The sequence below is a fragment of the Rhipicephalus microplus genome, chromosome 3 (assembly GCF_043290135.1).
Source record: "Rhipicephalus microplus isolate Deutch F79 chromosome 3, USDA_Rmic, whole genome shotgun sequence".
Classification (NCBI taxonomy): Eukaryota; Metazoa; Arthropoda; class Arachnida; order Ixodida; family Ixodidae; genus Rhipicephalus; species Rhipicephalus microplus.
In genome coordinates this window covers 16,482,022-16,503,529 of record NC_134702.1, presented here as the reverse complement: position 1 = coordinate 16,503,529, position 21,508 = coordinate 16,482,022, and the positions used below count along the sequence as shown (strand labels likewise).

The 21,508-nt window shown below is 45.9% G+C and overlaps 1 protein-coding gene across 1 annotated transcript in view; it reads right to left on the bottom strand.

Annotated features, from left to right (window-relative positions):
- LOC119163757 (uncharacterized) overlaps positions 1–21,508 on the bottom strand; it is a 105,291-nt gene that overhangs the window by 25,810 nt on the left and 57,973 nt on the right. Inside the window, exons 15-17 of the mRNA XM_037415827.2 lie at positions 13,974–14,324; positions 11,263–11,412; positions 4,663–4,778 (exon numbers count right to left, since the gene is read on the bottom strand). Of these exons, the coding sequence (XP_037271724.2) occupies positions 4,663–4,778; positions 11,263–11,412; positions 13,974–14,324 (617 nt within the window). The remainder of the gene's footprint in view (positions 1–4,662; positions 4,779–11,262; positions 11,413–13,973; positions 14,325–21,508) is intronic.

Genomic DNA, 21,508 nt, shown 5'->3' with positions numbered 1-21,508 from the left:
ATGCTGATGATGATGATTTTGACAACTACCTGGCCGCAATCTCATCCAACTTCCCAAATTTGGATGTCTTTCGTCACGAACAACAGCGTGACCCTTCGCTGAAACCAATGATTGATGTGGCTCGTAGCTCTAAACGCGCCACGCCATTCGTGATTCATGACGCCCTACTATATCGCAAGAATTACTCCAGCCATGGTTCCACACTACTACTCGTCGTGCCAGAATGCCTGCGACTTGCGGTATTCCAAACCATGCACGATGACATCACGTCTGGGCACCTTGGATTTGCCCGAACGCTTCACCGTATCCGACAACGTTTTTACTGGCCTCGACTCTGGAAGACCACCAAGCACTACGTCGCAAGTTGTGATGTCTGCCAACGCCACAAACAACCTACCACACCATCGGCCGGCCCACTGCAGCCGGTTAAGCCACCGACATCACCATTCGAAAAAGTCGGCATAGATTTACTGGGCCCTTTCCCCCAAGTCTACCACCGGCCACCGCTGGATTATTGTGTGCGTAGATTACCTGACGCGGTATACTGAAACGATGGCGGTTGCTTCAGCCACATCATCTGATGTGTCATGGTTTCTTCTACACTCGATCATACTTCGTCACGGGGCCCCTCGTGTAATGATAAGTGATCGCGGCCGTCAGTTCACCGCTGACGTTGTCGAAGAGTTGCTACGGCTTTGTGGGTGTCAGTATCGCCATTCCACGCCATACCACCTTCAGACCAACGGCCTCACTGAGCGCACCAATCGTACCATCATCAACATGCTTTCAATGTACGTCGCAGCGGATCACAAGAACTGGGATGCCGTATTACCTTTTGTTACATACGCCTTTAATACCGCGAAACACGAAGTCACAGGTTATACGCCTTTCTTTCTTCTCTATGCTCGTCATCCGCAAAGTTTCCTTGACACCATACTTCCATTTTCGACGAACGAAAACGCCAGTGTCGCGCAGACTTTGTGTCGCGCCGAAGAAGCTCGTCGACTTGCTCGGCTCCGAACTCTTTCCGCCCACGCTCGCGCGAAAGACCGTTACGACGCAAAACACCCGCCCGTGACTTTCGCTACAGGTGATTTGGTCTGGTTGTGGACGCCTGTTCGAAAAAAGGGACTTTGCCAGAAGTTTCTTTCTAAGTACTCAGGACCGTTTGTCATTACTCAGTGCTTGAGTGACATCACTTACGCTGTCGCGAGAGTGACAGCTCAGAACCGGCGTTCGCGCAAGACGCAAATTGTGCACATTGCCCGATTGAAGCCCTACAACAACCGATCGCTTCTACTCGCTCGGTGAGCTTCGTCTGGCCCGGAGGGAAATGTAACGCGGACTGAAAGAGCGAGGAAGAAGAAGAGATCGGACGCGCTCGAGCGATGGTGATTCGGCAGTGACGGTAGAGCGCTGACATTTTTCATTGTAAATAAACCCATCACTTCCGTAACAATATGCTTGCCATGTACGCGTCAGACGAACACACTAATTGGAACCAAGTGCTCCATTTTGTCACGCACGCGTACAACTCAGCGCCAAAAACAATCACCGGCTTCTCTCCTTTCTTTCTCCTGTACAGACGTGAACCATCACGCTCCATGGACACCATTCTCCCTTACAGACCGAATGTTTCCGAAGCGACGCCTGTTTCCGAAGCAGCTGATTATGCCGAAGAGTGTCGTCAACTCGCTCACTCGTTTACCGCGCAAGACCAATGGCGCCAGAAAACTCACCACGATGCCTCTGCGTCTAGTGCCCACTATAACACAGGAATGTTGGTTTGGCTCTTGGTCCCATCTACTTCTCCCGGCCTTTCCCCAAAGCTTTCGTCGAAATACCGTGACCCCCTTCCGTGTGGAGCGACAAACATCTCCCGTCAACTATGAAGTTGAGCCCATCGATCCACCTTCGGACCGGCGCTGCCGTGGGCGTGAAACAGTTCACGTATCACACCTCAAACCGTGCTATGACCCCCCTGTCTTGTAATTTCCCTAGATCGCCAGGTTGGCTCCTTTCTGCGCGGGGAGTAATTGTAGCGGAGCATAGTGGCACCAGCTCTATGCCAGCGTGCTAGAAGACGTTGACGTCCGTGTGGCTCGTGCTTGCCGGGTTACTGTCTGAACCAGCTTGTTGCAGCTAACGCTTCTTGAATAATAACAAGTGTTTATACGTGAAGTGTTATACGTGAAGTGTTTATACGTTTATACGCACATATATTTCCTTGGCATTTTTGTCTGTTAGATCTCATTAATGTTTTGTCAAAACACAGAAAAACGAGCCTTGAAGTATACACTTCCTTCCTTAATTTATTACGAGGGTCTCGTACTGGCAGACTTGGTAACTTAAGTTGTATACGAGGGACTATTGGTAAGATGCAAGCTCGTAATAAGTTGAAGTGCTATGTGACGCCACAAAGGCTCACAAAGAGTGTGCCACACTCGCCGCCATGGCTACAGTTGGCGCTGACTGACACTCCCACGTTTAAATTCAAATATCTATACCCAATAAAGTGGCTGGAAGGATAGCCGCCGTGGTAGCTCAGTGGTAGAGCATCGAACGCGATATTAGAAGGTCGCAGGTTCGGTTCCTACCAGCGGTAAGTTATCATTGGATTGCTGAGTAACTCAGGGGGCGAATTGCAACTCATGATTACGGAGATAGACAAGGAGAGCAGAAAGGTGGATCTTAAAATTAATCTACAGAAAACGAAAGTAATGTACAACATCCTCGGAAGAGAGCAGCGCTTCGAGATATGTAATAGTGCACTTCAAGTTGTAAATGACTGTCTACTTAGGGCAGGTAATAACCGCGGAGCCGAACCACGAGATTGAAGTAACTAGAAAAATAATATTGGGATGGAGCATAATTGGCAAGCACTCTCAAATTATGACAGGTAGATTGTCACTATCCCTCAAGAGGAAGGTATATAACAGCTGTATCTTGCCGGTACTTAGCTACGGAGCAGAAACCTGGGGACTTACAAAGAGGGTTCAGTTTAAATTGAGGATGACGCAGCAAGCAATGGAAAGAAAAATGGTAGGTGTAACCTTAAGAGACGAAAAGAGAGCAGAGTGGATTAGGGAACAAACTGGGGTTAAATATATCATAGTTGAAATCAAGAAGAGGCCATGGGCCGGGCATGTAGCGCGTAGACAGGATAACCGCTGGTCAATAAGGGTAACTACCTGCATTTCCAGAGAAGGTAAGCGAGTTAGGGGGACACAAAAGGTTAGGTGGGCAGATGAGATTAATAAGTTTGTGGGTATAAATTTGCAGCAGCAAGCACAGGACCGAGTTAATTGGCGGAACATGGGAGAGGCCTTTGTCCTGCATTACACGTAGTCAGGCTGATGATGATGATGAGGTGAGAGGGGAGGCAAACAATGAAAACAAAAAAAACGCAATGCCATTTTTTTATTTTTCCCTTCAAATGGGCATAATTTTAAATATGTCAAAGCTAACTATAAGCTTTCTTTGCGGTGTATCTCACACCTGGCTAAATGGTTGACGGCCTCACTTTTTCGGTTGAGTGCCATAAATGGGAAGGGGGCATATCCAGGCATCTGCTATCAAAACTTGTGTTCAGTTTAGCGTGTTCTTTAGTTCGGTGCACTTCCAGGTCAACGAGGCATCGCTCACTTTTCAGTGGTGGCTTCGTGCGTAGCTTCAGTATTTTACTTATTTTTAAAGACGATAGTCTTTCTTGGGGACCTTCGGCGCAAAAATTTTGGTCGGTTTGTCTGTCTGTACATTTGTCTGTTTGTCCACTTTTAATGGCACTGGATATTTGAAACGGTCGACCCCATGCGCAGCGCCCACCAGTGTTGCTCAAGGTTTAGCGTTCATACTTGTGCAATGGTCAAATAAAAAACAATTATTGCACATGTCTGGGACACCATAACAACACGTATATATTCTGCATGTGCGCCTTTTACTAGAAAAGGCATGCATAAGAAATTTCAAGGAACGTAGCACTTATCACGCTGCGCTGAAGCACTTATCAGGAACGTAGCACTTATCACGCTGCGCTGAAAAAACGTGATTTCGCGCCATGTAGGGCGAATGCGTGACTTCGCTAGCGCTTCCGGTTGTGACGTCATATTTTACTAATTTTTTTGTTTGCTGTAAGTTGTCCCCTTTTCACGTAGATGGCGATGGGAGAAACGAGCTTCAGACTCCTGGATTCATGGGCTTCTATGGAAGTCACACTACCAATTTACATATTCCTTGAATTGGCTTCGAGATAGTTCCAAATCGTTGCCGAATGATAGCTGTTTTGGAAGGCGGATGAATCTCGAATGTTATATGGCGACTCAAAATTGAGCGCGGGTGAGCACAACAGGCATTCCTGTTCATCGACGGCGTTCGTGCACGTTGTCTGCTGTCGCCGCAGCAGAGTTGCAGTTTTTCTTTAGCAAGCGCAAGACAGCTTAATGAACGGTTTCCTTTTCTATTCTTTTACGAGCCTTTCAGTCTTCTACCTTTCAGGCTGCCGACACCATGACAATACGTGCTGATCGAGTCAACAAATCCTTTTTACCGGACCTCGTCTTATTACTTTGAGGAAAGACAGCGCATTTATCATTTGCTTTCATTTTAATGGAAGCTTGTTTACTGCGCGAAAATTACTGGCCACGTTTGTCAATACATCCTCACCATAGAGTTTTGGTGCCGATGATCAGAAGAATGCGGAGAGCAATCCTGTAATGAAGGTTGCAGTTCTCAACAGCAGCTGCAATGATCATGCCAGCCAGGTACATCATGATGGCATCCTGTAAACAAAGTTTACAAAGAAATATCACTTAGACTAAAGGTTTGATATGCAAGAGGGCGCTCCATCCTTAAGCACGAGAATTCTTATAGTTGGGCGAGTTAGTTCACGAACATCGTGACCGAACAGCGCAAAATACGGGCAGTCAAGTACATTGTTGTCACATACTTCCAAACCTGTTGCGTATAATCTAGTTGCTTGTTTTTCCAGTTTTTTTCTCTTTGTTCTTATAGTCAGGAGTTATCGTACCATCCACTGAATTATGGTATTGTTATGCCGTCTCTTTGCCCCAGACTGCTCTCTCACGAAAGCTGCCTTTCTAATAGTAACTATTAGAGCTCTAAAACCCGAAACCGTGATATTGCTACGTAGCTGAAATATCAAAGATCAGGCATTTTGAGTTCAGAAGACGACAGAGAAGACTGGTCTATCCACTCTGTGTGCTGTCCTTCAAATGAGTTGATGCTACACCCGTCAGCGCAAATACAACTTGTAAATAGCTAGGCCTCTTTTCATTTTTATGCAACATCTTTGTGAGGGAGGTGCGACGTGATAACGTTATAATATGATTAAGAGATGCCACATAATAAGCCTTGGCAAATTTAGACCATTTGAGACTCTTAGACGAGCGCCTAAATTCCAAGTAGATAGGTCTCTGGCATGTTGTCTCCGTAGAAATGCAGCCGCCAGACAGGATTTGATCCCGTGACTTTAGGGTCACCAGTCAAGGAGCTTAATCACTAGACCAACGGGGCAGATAAGATAGATATGTGCGGTTTAACGTCCCAAAACCACCATATCATTATGAGAGACGCCGTGGTGGAGGGATCCGGAAATTTTGACCACCTGGGGTTCTTTAACGTGCACCCAAATCTGAGCACACGGGCCTACAACATTTCCGCCTAACGGGGCGGATAAAGCTTTTTTTTTTTTTAGTGCGTTGTTTTAGGTCTGTAAACTTTACCTCAACAGATAATTTTGCCAGCCGGCCAAGCCTACTGATAGCATTCGTGGTCCTTTCTTATTGTGCTCTTGTCATTCTGGCTTTGCCTTTTTATTGAAAAATATATAAGATGAGCCGATAGCGCTGTGTCCTGTGAAGATATCCTGTAGTTATCGCTGTTCAGCCATAACTGTCAGTTGTTACATTGCAGATAGACTGCGTCGTTGCTACAAACGATATGTGCCCATTTTCATACTGTGCCCGTCAGTATAGGCTCGTTCAAACACGGTCTTCTGGACGGACAAAACCGAACCTGAACGGCAACCTTTCGAAACTATAGCCCCAAAATTTTCTTCATCCCTGTGTGGTGGTGATGTGGACTTCGACCATGTCCTGCATGTAGGGCTGCGCCTCTGCCGGTTGCCCTTTCCACTAAGAGGAAATGATGACGCTCATTAAGGCCCAGCACATGGCCTCTCATGTCCTGGCCGTCCCGGAGGCCTGCACGAGGACGGTCAGGTTTAACCTGACTGTATCCAAGTAAGCCTAACCAGGCGACGTTGACTTTATACTCGCGTCTATTTTGTACCAAACAAAGTTGTTTCACTCACCTCACTCACTCACTGAACAAATGGATCAATAAATAAATAAATTTGTACTTTGCCACGTAGAACTAACAGGAAACAACCGACCCTAACATCTGTCGGTTATTTTGACAAGTTAGCTTTATGACACAGGTGAAGTTCTTTTGCTCTATAGCAGAGAATTTGCTCGCCATCACAGAAGCTACAAAAAGGCACCATGATATATGTTAAATTCAATAATAACAGACAACCACAGAGAATTCGTATATCAAAAACTAACAGAGAGAGAGAAAAAGATACATAAGATAGGGAGGTTACAAAGAGGAAGAGTCCAGTTTGTTACCCTGTTCTTTGAAAAGGGAAACCACAAGCAACACTGAGCACTGGAGATTCAAGAAAAAGGATGAGAAAAAAAATGCAAAGTGCTGGAGTAATAATTACATAAGCTTCTGGTTGGTAGCGCAGGGAAAACGGTAAAGTGAACAGAAAGATTGAAAAGAAGCGACATATAACGAGAGGGAGAGTAATCAAGCTATAATTTGCATGCGCTGAAGTGGCAACACACGGTCGATGGCGATCAAAGGCGCCTATAGTCTTCCCGAAAGAGCACGAAAAGTGTACATGATATGGCGGGCAAAAGAATGCTCGGATTGGGGTTATACTGTGGCTCTCGAAAGATAGTCGCTGCTGAACGAGCATACCTGTCAGCGATTCGCAAGACAAAAGATGCGTTCTTTTGCGATGACCTTCCGAAACTTTTAATCAATAACTCAAAGAAATTCTGGCAGGTGATAAATCCTCAGAAAAGGCACAGTGTAACACTTACTAATGAAGAAGGCGAAACGTCCGACGATATAGAATGCGCGAACCTTTTTAATGCAGCCTTTGTGTCTGTATTTACAGAAGAGTTCACCACGCCCCCTCTTTTTTCGCGTACCAATGCGACAAGTCATATGCCGACCATTACATTTTTTCCAGATGGCATCTCATCGTTAATCGACAATGTTGAACTCACATCGTCAGCCGGCGTGGATAACACTAATTCGAAACTGTTAAAGAATAAAGAATACTAAACATGTCACCGTGGTTTTCCTGTGTTTGCTCTTCTCGCAGTCACTTTCAACTGGTGAAATGCCATATGACTGGAAGGTGAGAATGGTTCACTGTAAACAGAAATAAGCCGAAATGGGAGTGAATGACCTTGTCCTCTAGCGCACACCCAGATGGGAGCTTTAAAAAACCCGTCTCTGGGAGTAAAAAATTTACTCCCCATCAGAAGGGGGTTTTCACATGGTGTCAGGGGGGTTTTTATTTACATCCATAGGGGAACTTTTTCAGGTCAGTATGGGAGTAAATTTTTTGCATCGACCGAGAAAAAAAATTACGTCAGCCGCCGTACCATGCGCAAGCGTAACTTTAATTACATTACATTTAATACGCACAACAATGATTACAGTACACAAACATTATCACAACGTTAACGTAATATCACAACACTCGCACTCACCACAGCTTGCCACACGCAGTACACACCTACCATATAGTCACCGAGTATATATAGGCACCACATTCTGACCTCCTGTAGCCCAGGTGAAAGCCTTTTTTTTTTCTAATAATTAAGCAATAAATACGCATGGCGTAAGTATGAACTTGCGGTGGTCTGATGTAAGCACTTCAACACACATGCCTTTTATCCTAATCCTGCCTAATATTTAATATTTTTTTACTATAACGAAAAAGTTTTATCAGTTGACGCTCTGTCGTACAGGCTGAATTCGCATCAGCAGTGCTGTTTGTGGACCCGTAAAATGCACTGAATCATACACAAAGTGCGCGCGGCCTTGAATGAACGCATTAACGAGGCACATTCAGCAGCTCCAGCGATGAACCGAGGTAGACCGCCGCTACCGCGTTCGACGACTAGGCCTCACTCACGAGTACGGCACGGTGATTCGATGAATGACAGCTGGCGATCACAAAATGCTTGCTGATGTGCAGTTTACGTCTCGTTTTTCCCATGCACAGAAATAGGTGTCCGCTACCCACGCAGTTTAAGCTACGGAGCGATAGGCTTAAACGAATAAGACGTTTCGCAGTCGCTGTTCCCGTTGCTCGCATGCATTGCATGTATAGCTCGCAGAGCTCGCCACGGCGGCCGGTGCGCAGTGCGAGCTCGATACGATGCCGGCTTGATACCGACGCCATAGCGAGGCCTTCCTACCGCTTAGATGTTGCAGCCGGTGAAATACCGGTGACACTCCGAGAAGCCACTATCGGAGGAGACGGGGCGAGCGCGTCGCCGGCGCAACTCTCAGACCGGTTGCCGGCCAGCCTGCCGTAGTCGAGCGAAGCCTACTTCGAACCGCTTCGAAGTTTTACGGTGCGATCGCTGACGATCGTACTCCGCCTCGTTCGGCGCTCGCCTTGTAGTTAGTCATTGACAGCTGCGGTCGCAAGGTGCAGAAGACTTTTATACATCCCAGCAGCCTTCATTTTTTGTGAAACACATCCTTTGCATCGCCGGTGGTCGGTGCTAGCTCGTAGCGCTTGCCGCGGTGGCCAGCGCACAGTGCGAGTTCAATACGATGCCGGCTTGATACCGACGGCATAGCGAGGCCTTCTTAACACTTAGATGTTACAGCCGGTGAAATACCGGTGACACTCCGAGAAGCCACTATCGGCGGAGACAGGGGCGAGCGCGTCGCCGGCGCAACTCTCAGACCGGTTGCCGTAGTCGAGCGAAGCCTACTTCAGACCACTTCGAAGTTTCTGATGGTGAAACTCCAGGAGCAGCCGCTGACGATCGTAACAGCTTACTTTTGCTACCATTAATTTATTCTTCGAAGTTTTTTGTTACTCGGCCCTTTGAAGCGTGGCATTCAGGATGTTTCGTCGAGGAATCGGACCGATGTGCAGCGTGGTTTAAGGTGCGAAATATATTGAAATGTTCCCAGTAAATGCCAACCGGTCGTTGCTATTCTTCGCTTCACTTATAATTTCGTTGCCTGTTGACAGATGCTTACACGGTTAGCCACACAAATCACATGTGTTTCACACCGACGTGCAAACATATGCCCGTACAGACACATACACACACACGCACACGCACACACACACACACGTCACGCCCAAAGAGGGTTTTTAAAGCTTCTATAGGGAGTTTGTAACCACGTGACCTGAAACTCCCTGGGGAGTTTAACAAGGTCATGTCGTTCATAAACTCTGTGATTACGGAGGGGGCGTTTTACGATGACATGTGCCGAGTTCACTCCCTACCAGGGAGTAAATAATTGGGGCAGGGGAGTTTTGTGGGCTCATGTGCTGGAGAAACTCCCATTTCGGCTAACTTTTGTTTACAGTGTTGTTCCAATCCACAAAGCAGGTGACAGGAATTGCCCGCTTAATTATCGCCCCATTTCATTAACAAGTGTGCCCTGTAAGCTCATGGAACACGTCATGTACACAGAAATTATGAAATTTCTTGACTCGAACAAATACTTTCATTCTTCACTGCATGGGTTCCACAAAGGCTTTTCCTGCGAAACACAAGTGGCCATTTTCCTGCATGATATTCATACCAACTTAGATTCTAACCTCCAGACAGACGCGATATTTCTAGATTTCGCAAAAGCGTTCGACAAGGTACCACACCAACGTCTATTACTAAATCTTTCTCTTGCGAACATTAACCGTGACATTTTGCGATGGATTGAAGCGTTCTTGACAAACCGATCTCAGTTCGTTACAGTTAACAATTGCGCATCTAGCCCTCCACCAGTGACCTCCGGCGTACCGCAAGGATCTGTTCTCGGACCTTTACTCTTCCTAACCTGCCTATGCACGTGTCTTGCAACGTTCGTTTGTTCGCAGACGACTGCGTCATTTATCGAACAATTACTAACACATCGAATCAAGACTTACTTCAGGAGGACATCAACTGTCTACAGCAATGGTGCGACCGTTGGTTAATGGAACTTAATCCATAAGAAATGCAAACTGATGGTATTTTCTCGTCGGCACGACCCATTTCCTTACACATACACAATCAGGAACATTCCCATGTCTTCTGCGCAGTCTTACAAGTACCTAGGTGTTACTATATCGAACGACCTGTCCTGGCGCACACACGTCACTGACATCATTTCTTCTGCTAACAAATCACTTGATTTTCTCAAGCGTTATCTGAAATGCGCCCCCAAACCGGTTAAACTACTGGCCTACCAGTCAATAGTCCGTCCGAAACTGGAATATGCATCTGGCATATGGAATCCTCACCAAAAATATCTCATCAACGCACTCGAAGCCGTTCGAAATCGTGCCGCAAGGTTCATTCATTCTAATCATTCATATGACACGAGCATATCTTACTTAACGAAAGAATTGAATTTGCTTCCGCTTAGTACCATCGACGGGGACATAAAAAGTGAAATTATAGTTTGTATTATTTACTGTACTAGTGCTGACGTATTATTTATTGTACTTGTGCTGACGCGTATGTAACACCTTAGCCCGTGTATGTTTCTGTATTTTTCTCGTGTTCAGTTACATGTTATGCAAATTATGTACTTTAGCGCATGTATTTTTCTTTTTTATTGTGTTTAGTTATGCATTAAGCAAATTATGTACTAATGTCTTCCCACCCCTTATGTAATACCCCTTTTAAGGGGTCTTTAAGGTAGTAAAATGAAATGAAATAGTCAAGATTGATACGTGGGACTGAACGTCCCAAAACCACCATACGGCTATGAGATACGCAAATATAGTCAGGAAGTCGGGGCCTTTATTACATTCTTCCAACAAGCTGCGCGCAGGACGGGACAAAAAAAAAAAAAAATAGAGATGAACGGGCACAGTTTGTCGGATGATTATCCCGCGCCGACTCGCCCAAATTTCAACGCCTTATTTCATTACATCTATAGAACGTGCGTATATGCGCTAGCTGTACACTGGTGCCTTACCTTCATGTATGGTGCGGTTGCGCTTGCGGTGTCGAGGACGCCGAACAAAGGAAACAGGCAGACGGGCAGCAGTGACGTCACAGAGAGGTGCACCACTTCGAACATCCAGTACACGGCCATGAGAAGGATGACGTAGGCACATCTCGTCTCCTGCAAAACGAAAGCAATGGGGGCTGTCATTACGCACGCCCGAAAAAAAACGGAGTGATAGAACTGCAGAATGTAGTGTGTTCCCAGACTTGCGAAAAAAAAAAGCTATAGTTTCGCGATCATAGCAAGAGACGTCGAGTTGAGCAATTATTGATGTAGTGTGGACAGGCGACAAGCGCTAATTGAATATGTCTTGATGGTGATTGATGTGCGCTAAAAACAGGACGACAAGATGAAACGCATATAGACAAAAAAAAAAGCGCTTCGTCTGTTTACCTTTGTTCCCTCTTGCGTTCCTTTTGTGCGCATCTGTCCCCATCATCAAGATGAATCACCAGCAAGCCCAAGTGTATGTAAATCCTCCTGAAGGCTACAGTTGATAAAATCACGCATTCTACAAATCGCCGCTTCACAGCATTGCCATACGTATTGCCAGACAAACTGCCAATCTACAAGATCGAAGTCGTGGGTTTGATTCCCGGCCACGGCTATCACGATTCCGTGGGCACAAAATACAAGAACGCCAGGGTCCCTAAATTTAGGTGTATAGTACTCATGCATTGGAATGCCATAGTGTGAGTGCACAGCATGCAATGAGCGCTATCGCATCGAGATCTAGCAGTGGCACCCTCTTGCGTGTGACGTCAATTTGAGGATTCTACTTTCAACCGCGCTGAAGCCATCGCAGCTCCTGTAAGCAGATCACCTTGCGAGGGTCGATGACCACATTCAACAACTGTTTTAGAGTGCCATTATAATCTTATTCTGGTTGCGGCCCAATTTACAGGGCCAGAAAATCCCCTGAATGGCCGACAAGTGCGCCGAAGCCACCGACCGTATCGGGGGTTATCAAGTTAAACTCTGCGTCTGCGTGCTCTTGCTCGTTATGATACTTTCCGTCATACGGTACTATAGTTTGACCAGGTGTTTTTTTCTTCGTGTTTCAGTAATTGTGCCTTTCTCCTGCACCTACAAGTATGCAGATACAGCTTGTGAAACGTCGCGGTGCCTCATGGAAAACGAGGTTGTGAACGACGCAGGCCACGTTGGTGAATGCGCCGTAGAGGCTGTCAACGGACACGGCATCACCATCACGGCTCTCGTCCTGCAAACAAGTGGGCTTTCGAACCCGCCACACAACGTCTCCGTCGTGATCGACTGCTGGGAAGTCGCGAATGCTCGCTGTTCGTGCAAATCAGGATGAGGCAATGTCTACGCGTAGAACTTGGCATGCGTCAAGCAGGTTGAGGCAATGCCTTCGTGTAACCTTACATAGAAGTTATGTTCCCTGCTGGTCTGCAGTTGCTGTCGGGTTCATATCACATTTTGCATTGTGTTAATGTTTCTAAATAAGGAACCTACTTACAACTCCGAACTAGTTTAAGTAATAATGTTCCCAGCATTCTTAACATAATAATGAAATATTTAAGTGTGGCGCCACAAATTTCTATTTTTTCTGTTAATTAAAAAAGACCATAAATATTTTACAGCTTTGAAATCTGTACTGCGATTACAGCATAAGACTGCAGGTTGGAGAGGTGGAGAGGTGGAGGTGGTGGAGAGGTTGGAGAGGTGGAGTGGTTGGAGAGGTGGAGGTGGAGAGGTGGAGGTGGAGAGGTGGAGAATGTAGTTAGCATAATCGATGGGTGCCTTTTAACGTTTAACATTGCACAGCTCTCGCCGCGGAGAAAAACAGCCTCACGTAGTTCTAAAAAACATTGCGCCGTGCTTTTAAAATGACTTAAAAGCGGGACGCGTAGTCGTTTTAACAGTGTAGGTAGCCAACACACATCAGACAAACGTTTGAACTGCTTCATTGTCGAGCTTTGTCACGCACAATGATTTCTACACAGTGCCAGGCCTCAAAACGAAAGCGCGCGAATCCCCAAATTGACGTCATACAAACACCGTTCGCAGCGCCGCCATCGGTCCCACACCGAGTCAATAACTGTGCGTGCACGCACAGCTACAGCACTCTTCGGCGTCCATGATTCTTTTTTATTAATTTTTTGCACCGTAACTCTGCATTTCAAAGCGATTCGACTCGATACCGAACACTCTGGTAATGTGCAGTTCACTTTCAACAATTCACATTGCAATAGAACGTTCACATGCAGGCATTTCCATTGACAAGTTTTGCAGAACCTATGGCCATTTGAGAAATTTGTTATAATCGACTGTATTTAGATGCGCGATATTTACATGAATTGATGCCAAAAATCTTGGGATAACTAAAACAAGGTAACATAAGGTTTTTGTGAATTTTTCAGCAACAAATTGAGGTTACAGCCTAAACAATTATGTGTTGCACTGTCTTACGTGCTTGTAAAATTAGTGCAGGGTTCGTGGTCTCTTCTGTGCACAGAAATGAAAAAAAAAAAGTGAGACGTATGCCCAAATTAGGACACCGTGTCACAAAGGGCCGAAAATATAAATAGCCAAGGTGGCATAAAATCACCATCAGCCTCTTCAATGCGAGCCAGTCAGAACCGAACAGAACGTGGAACAGCACGTTGTAATAGTTTACGCACTCGGAGAACGGAATGCTCGAATGAACCTACCTTCGAATCGTGCAGTATGAGCAGAGGCGAGAGTAGCACGGGCGCCAGGAGTGCCAGGATTCGCCGCCAGTAGCAGCGCAGGAACCAGAGAACGCGCTTGGTAGCCGTTAGGTGGTCGCCACGTTTGCCCGCCATGCTGTTTGAAGTCGGCGGCGTCTCACGGCCGGACGATGACAATCTACGATGAACGGTTTCGCTATCTTCGTCGGACGCACCGTCTCGAGCGCGGACGATCTGCACCGGCGTCTTCAAGGAAAGCCTCAGGCACTCGCCCCCGAGACCTCTCGTCTGCTCGGCGTCATCACGCTGATTCGCTCGGCTGTACCACGGCTGTCCGACACGCAGGCGACGCTGCACGTAGGAGAACATGGTAAACTGTTCCTTGGTCTGCAGCAAAACGTTGTCGACTGTGCCTTCTATAATGCGAGCTGTTTTTTACGAGTCGACTAGACGAACTTCGTACGACGCTGCTTCAAAGCCCGCGAAAACGACGCCAAACTGTGGAGCACTTCTCGGCGACCTCGAGCATTGGAACGTCAAAAAACGACAAATGACGTCTTTTTCGGCGCACGTCTCACGCGAGGCCTAACCCGATCCTTCATCGTCCAGTCTCAAAATTGACAAGCGCGTGCAACTGGAACGTTGCACAACCGACAGTTCCACATTCTTAAATCACTGTACAAGCGGCACAGCGACTTCGGATAAAACGTTAGTCGTAGCAGCCAGCTTCCACGACAGCCGTAGTGGGTGTGCGTAAAATCGCGGGTCAATGTTGGGAAATGGGCTGTCTTCCAGGGCAAACGGCTTTCGATGGCAAGGCGAGCCACTGCTGCAGACGGGTCGTGAGTGCAGCATTCCGGTCACGTGTTCCCCGCGATCGACGCTGGCATGTACAGGTAGAAACGAGCGAGGCGGTTGCCCCCCGGCCGCGCGCTGCGACTTCCTTGACAGATTACATGCCGTCCGGTACTTGTAATTGTGGCGGCAATTCCCGCCGCCTTCTCGCTACTTTTCTTTCGCGTAAATGATTATCTGCAATCACGTGGTTTCCTACATATGCACGGTTAGCCAAGGAAAAGGCAGCGGGAGGGAGTGAGTTACGCATCACGAAGCAAAAAAAAAAAAAACAACAACAAAAAAGGCTGGGGGAGAGTGCAGAGTAGACAAGAAGAGCACATGACACAACTCAGTTTGGCTCCTTGGCGAAACTGATTGATTGATATGCGGGCTTTAACGTCCCAAAACCACCATATGATTATGAAAGACGCCGTAGTGGAGGGCTCCGGAAATTTCGACCACCTGGGGTTCTTTTAATGTGCACCCAAATCTGAGCGCAAGGGCCTACAACATTTCCGCCTTCATCGAAAATACAGCCGCGGCTGCCGGGATTTGATCCCGCGACCTCAGCAGCCGAGTACCTTAGCCACTAGACCACCGCGGCGGGGCTTGGCGAAACCGAAGAACGATTGTGCTTGTGTTCTCTTTCTGCCTACCTCACCGAACGATGTTAGCAATAAATGCTTCGAAATTTATTGCACTGACGTTACAACGCATTCTTGGGTGTAAGAAAGAGTGACTATAGCGGCAGCTCTTTATTTAGAGGGAAAGAAAACAGTATTCAGAAGCGTTATACTGTGAAAATTTTGTGCTTATCGACAATTTTTGTTTATTTTCTGTTTACAATAAAACAAAGCGATTGTTCCAGTTATTTTGCCGCGTAATGCTTGCCATCGCTTGAAATCAGATGAACCAAAGAAAAGCGGAAGCAGAAGTTGTAACAGATAAACAGATTCCCGTCAAAACGATGACGTGATAACCTTTCCTTCACGCGCATCTACGACAAGACAGAAATCATGAACCTAAATTTCTTTCCATGAGTCAGCCGCACGTGGAACTACCTTCTCGATGACATAGTCGCTGAACGCGATAAATATAAATTCCGAGATCACTTCCACACACACTTCCCGAATCAGCTGTTTGTTTTAGTTATTTTTAATCTAGTATGTATGCATATAATTATCAGTACTTTCTTCTTTTCATTAATTTGCAAGTTTCGTTAAACTTGAATACTAACACGCATTTCATTTTTGTATAACCCTGAACAATGTTTTGGTTTTGACTTGAATACTCAAAGCCTTTTTAAAAATTTGACTTATTTTGCAGCATATTGTTTTATAAACACTACATCACATGTTTCATCTCCTGTATCTAATTTCCATAGCATCTTCTTTACCACTGTAACTGTTAGACTTTGTATAATTATGGGCATGTTTTTTTGTGCTAAGATTGTTTGTATGATTTTAATTAGTCTAAACTTCATGAACATAATGTTTTGATGCTTCCCTGACGCAGTACATTGGAAGGCCTTTAAAGTATTCTGGATCAGCAATATAAACAAGAGTAAATTCAGTTTATAACTAAGAAAAAACGAAACCAAATACAGATGAAATGCTGGACAGGAAATTACACAGGGGGGATTACTTAGTTCGCCAGAGTTTCCGAGTCATTTAGCGATCTGTGGCAGTTTTGCACAGCACTCATCTTTCACTGTTTTCACCTCTCTTTTTCTGTACTCTCCCCGTACACCAGCGCAGAGCAGCAGATCAGTGCAGCCTTTATAATCAATCTGACCTCCTTTCATTTCTGCAATTAAATACTTATCTCTCTTCCTCTGAACGCTCGCACACACGACTGCAAACTTTTTTGCGTAATTTTTGTTTTGTGCTTTATAACTTAATTAAAATTTACTTTGTAGGACCACATTGATGAACCAATAATTGCGTCGGAATTGTTCCTCTGTTGTTTCCCTTCTTTGTAATCGATGTAATTGTCTCTGTATTTCCGAGATCCTTTCTTTCCCCATTTTTTCAAGCTATTTCACATCCCGGCATTCGTCATTGCAGAAGCGTTACAGAAGAGATATACCGGCTGCTCGTGTGTTTTTGCTGATAGGAGCCGTCATCGAATTGCACAGCTCTTTCACTGCAACACAAATCTGTGTGAAACAGTATACACGTCGGGAATTCCCTCTGATATGATTTTGCTGATACGAAGGCTCTTGAGAGTGCTGCGAAAATTTTTTCTAGGCTTGAAGAGATGCCTTGGAAATACCTAGCAGTATTCGACCACCCAAATAAGACATAACAAAATTGATTTCAAAACAAAATGAGCTATGGCTATTTATGCATCATAACTTGTATTCGATATACGGCATATATACACTAAACAATGATCTGTTCTTTTTACGGTGTGTTACATTTTGACCGCAAGAAGTACAACGACTGGCCCCCAGTAATAGTTAAGTTGTCGCATATGAATTGTTTTTGGGATATATATTTCGTTAGTGCGCGATTTACACCCGATATGTTTCTGTTCTGATCGAAAAAACATTGCTTTCGGAGTGTACAGATGCGTGGTGTCGAAAGCGTATTCAGTTGAGCTAACCCTGGAGTACAAGCGTTGTTGGAGGTGTATAAGCACTTCAATTCTTCAGCCTCGTAGATCACGGAACATCTGAATTTTTTAGCTCAAGCTTACTTCAATAGATGATGTCCTTACACGTCGACGCAATATTTCCGAACAGGCGACGTGCATTTTTAGGTTTTCGAGAATACCAGCATCTTTCGCTATGATCCTAGTCAAAGCACACGCCAGGGAAATTATACAAGAGATTAACTCGTCAAGCCATAAGCAGCTAGGAAGGGCGTAACTATTGGACGAAAGGGGGGGGGGATTAAAAGAGTGGGTAACGATTTAGAGTACAGGGTACTCTACTATGGGAGAACTTAGAGCCGTCTCGTGGGCCTCATTGTCCGAAGCCGCACTACGAAATCCGCAGCGTGTTGTCGACTTGGAAGTAAACTCTGATCGTCAATGCCTATATGATTTGTTACACATCTTTAGGCAGACACATGTATTCGTCACCGGGATTTGGTCAAAAACTTGAAGTCTCTAGTTAATTTCATCGGGGATTCAAACATCACTGCTGAGCCAAATGTGTTGCTTTAGGTAGTAATGACGAACCTTTAACGTAAAATATGCGTACTGTTTACATTAACCCAGAAATAAAACTTACTTACGGTTAGAGAGGACACCAATTATAGCGCATTGGTCTTTCACAGGCGAAGTGCAGGTGCGCCGGAATCCGGTGCGGAGCCAACATTTTTGCTCATACGTTGTAACCAACTACAGATGACCGTGCAAAACTGAAACGCTTCATAACACTATCGCTACTGCCGCTTTGTATGGCGCGCGTGTCTCGACGGGAAATTCGTGGTCACACGGAGCTTATCAATGAAGCCGTTACGCGCTCTCTCAATAGCTCTAATCTACCTCCGACGACGACGTAGCGAGCGTGAACCGGGTAACACTGGTCTGAGCGTGCGTGACGATCACATGTCACACGTCGTACACGGAAGGCACGTGCCTTTTATACTGCTGAGAGAACGGTATCTGTGGGACGTAGAACAACGGACGCCGTAAACAGCGGAGGTTACAGTCGTCTGACGTGCGCTTGAAACGAGCAAGTTAGTCCACCCTCCCTCGTGCCCACTAGCGAAAAGCATCCGGAAACAGATTTTTTGGGAAGTGCAGCAGTCACCCGCCGGACTATCTCGCTGGATTTCGTGCGGACCGGTTGTGCCCCCGCGATCTCCGACGACAGCGTAGCTCTGGCCGACTGGGCTCGCCCTACGCCATCTCCTGACGCCGACAAGAGCTCTCGCCGAGTGGTGCCTTGTCCTCGGACCCTTGCGACCGTGTCCATCTTTCCGATCTCCTTGTTTCTGTGTGTGGGTCTCTCTGTCCCTGCCCTTATCTCTATCTCTATCCCTTTTATACCTCCCTATCCCTTTTAATCCCTCCTTACCCCCCTCCCTTTTGAGTCACTGTGGAGGTGTCGCACTATGATGCAGAAAGTTACGGGGCTCTAACTTTTATCTCCTTTTATCTCTTTCAAAAATCACTCCCCCTCCCCACCGGTGAGGCTTAACTTAAACGGGAGCTAACGTGGTTGTTTGGGCGAGTTGGTACGACATGATTCACATAAAAAACAGCGCCAATAACGAAAGACTAGAAAAAGAAGGAGACAGACAGCGGCACTGAACTTACAACAAGATTTATTTGCCAGAACCGCACAATATATACTTGGTCAGTATCTAACAAAAAAAGAAAATACAGAACAAACAAAACAGAATCCACCTAACAACCACATAGTCATCCTCACAACGCACCATGAGCAGCACGTGTGCTAACATGCCGAAGGAAATCTATTTCTTTTAATGATAGCGCAATCGAATTGTATTTTCTTTTTTTGTTAGATACTGACCAAGTATATATTGTGCGGTTCTGGCAAATAAATCTTGTTGTAAGTTCAGTGCCGCTGTCTGTCTCCTTCTTTTTCTAGTCTCTCGTTATTGGCGCTGTTTTTTATGTGAATTAAACGGGAGGTTGACGAAAATATCTACGAATTTATCTAAAAGAAAGGCGAAGACATTTCTTTTTGTAACTAGGTGACGAAGCTGGTTTATCGAAAAACGAAAGAATGACGGCGCGCTTTCGTTCCAACTATAACAATGATTGTTGGAATGTTAAGTCCAGAAGCCTTCATAAGATTATGGGACACGCTATATAGTGGAGACCTCCAAGAATTTCCACCTCCAATAGTCCCTTAACGTGCACCTAAATAAAAGCACACGGGCTTCTAGCATGCCGCCTACAATGAGGTGCTGCCGCGGCGCACTGCAGGGATTTTATCCCGAGACCTTCTGGTCATCAGTCGAGCAATATAACCACTGGACCACGGAGGCGAGTAAAATATCCTTCCAGCCCAACCATATAGGAGCACTGAAAGTTTTGTCGTGCACGGATGACTATCACTGCGTGTAGACGACGACATAAAACGCGAAAGACAATAATTCTATCTCCCAAAGCAGCTTCGGAAGTGGCCGTGTATGTTGAGCAATGAAAACGGGGTTGCTGTGGTGAGACAACTATATGGCCCAATAAAATTGTATATTGCCGAGCACGAAAGGACGTTTTCGGTTTATGGACACTACGGGAAACGTGCAATTCCCACTTTTCTTTTTCTTAAGTCTCGTTTTGCACTGCGCCCCGCAGCGATGGTCTAGTGGCTAAGGTACTCGGCTGCTGACCCGCAGGTCGCGGTATCGAATCCCGGCTGCGGTGGCTCCATTTCCGATGGCGGCGGAAATGTTGTAGGCCCGTGTGCTCAGATTTGGGTGCACGTTTAAGAACACCAGGAGGTCGAAATCTCCGGAGCCCTCCACCTACGGCGTCTCTCATAACCATACGGTGGTTTTGGGACGTCAAACCCCACATATCAATCAATCAATCGTATTGCACTGCGCCACCGTTTTACTAAGTGTGTTTTCCGAACAAAAGCCCGTGGACGAACTGTACTAAAACGCACCCGTATAGCAGTGGCACAGTCATCACCGTACTCGGATACTGACCTGAAAGACACGAGTTCTATTCCAGTTGAGCGGCATCTCAAATAGCGAGTGACGTACCCATCACCACTGCCTATATATTCTTCACCAGGAAAGGCTTTTCGCTTTCGTGATACGCAAAGCTATCAGTCCAGTGTTATTGAAGCCTTCCTCATTGTTATGCAGCAGGTATTTTCGTTGAATTTGAATTCGAGCTTGAACGTAGCCTGAATTCATACAAAGTACGGATGACAAAGGCACAGGTAAAAAAAATCCACAAATCGGCTTGACTACGTCTTTGTCTCCACTATCGGCAGCACATGGCAATACGTGCATAGACACAAAGAGATAGCAATATTTAATTATCTTCCCGTTTCGATCGCCTGAATTATGACACGTGCATGCGACACTGCCACGCCATGTTACCGTCATAGAGTTTCATATAATATATATGCTTCCCGTACATGTTAGCCTGTTTTATCACGTTAGCTCGAAACTGCTGGTGTCGAGTGATGGCAACGATATTTTTAAGGATCACAATTGTGTAGTTGCGAACACGCAATTCACACGTAAAGTTTCATTAAAGGGGCCCTGGAACACATTTTGAGCATAGTTAAAAAACGCTGCCGATCTGTAGTAGAGACTCCCGACAATACGTGAGCCAAATATTATAGTGCAGCTCACGGCCTGGAGTTCACAATAAATTATCAAAGTCAACTAAAAATTGCTTTCTCTTCTCTCGACAGATCACGGAATAAGCCCAAAAATCACTCGTAGTAAGCCCATCTGTCATCCATTGGCTTATTCGAACATGGCATGCTCGGTTGTTATAGAGATCGCCGCGAGAGGCCGTCACTTATCCACGCGTGCGCGCGTGATCGCACCGAAAAAGCAGCGTATTCGAAGAAAAAAAAGTGCTCAAGGTCACGAGGCACGCATTACGTTTTTTGTTTGCCCCTCCCATCCCTCCTTGCTTAGCCTCCAACGCTTTCGTCGGGACGAGAGACGAGAGAATGCGATTGCAGCGTGTGACAAATCTTTGTAACTCCGCTCGTACTGAACGAATTCTTAAAAATTTTGTGGTGT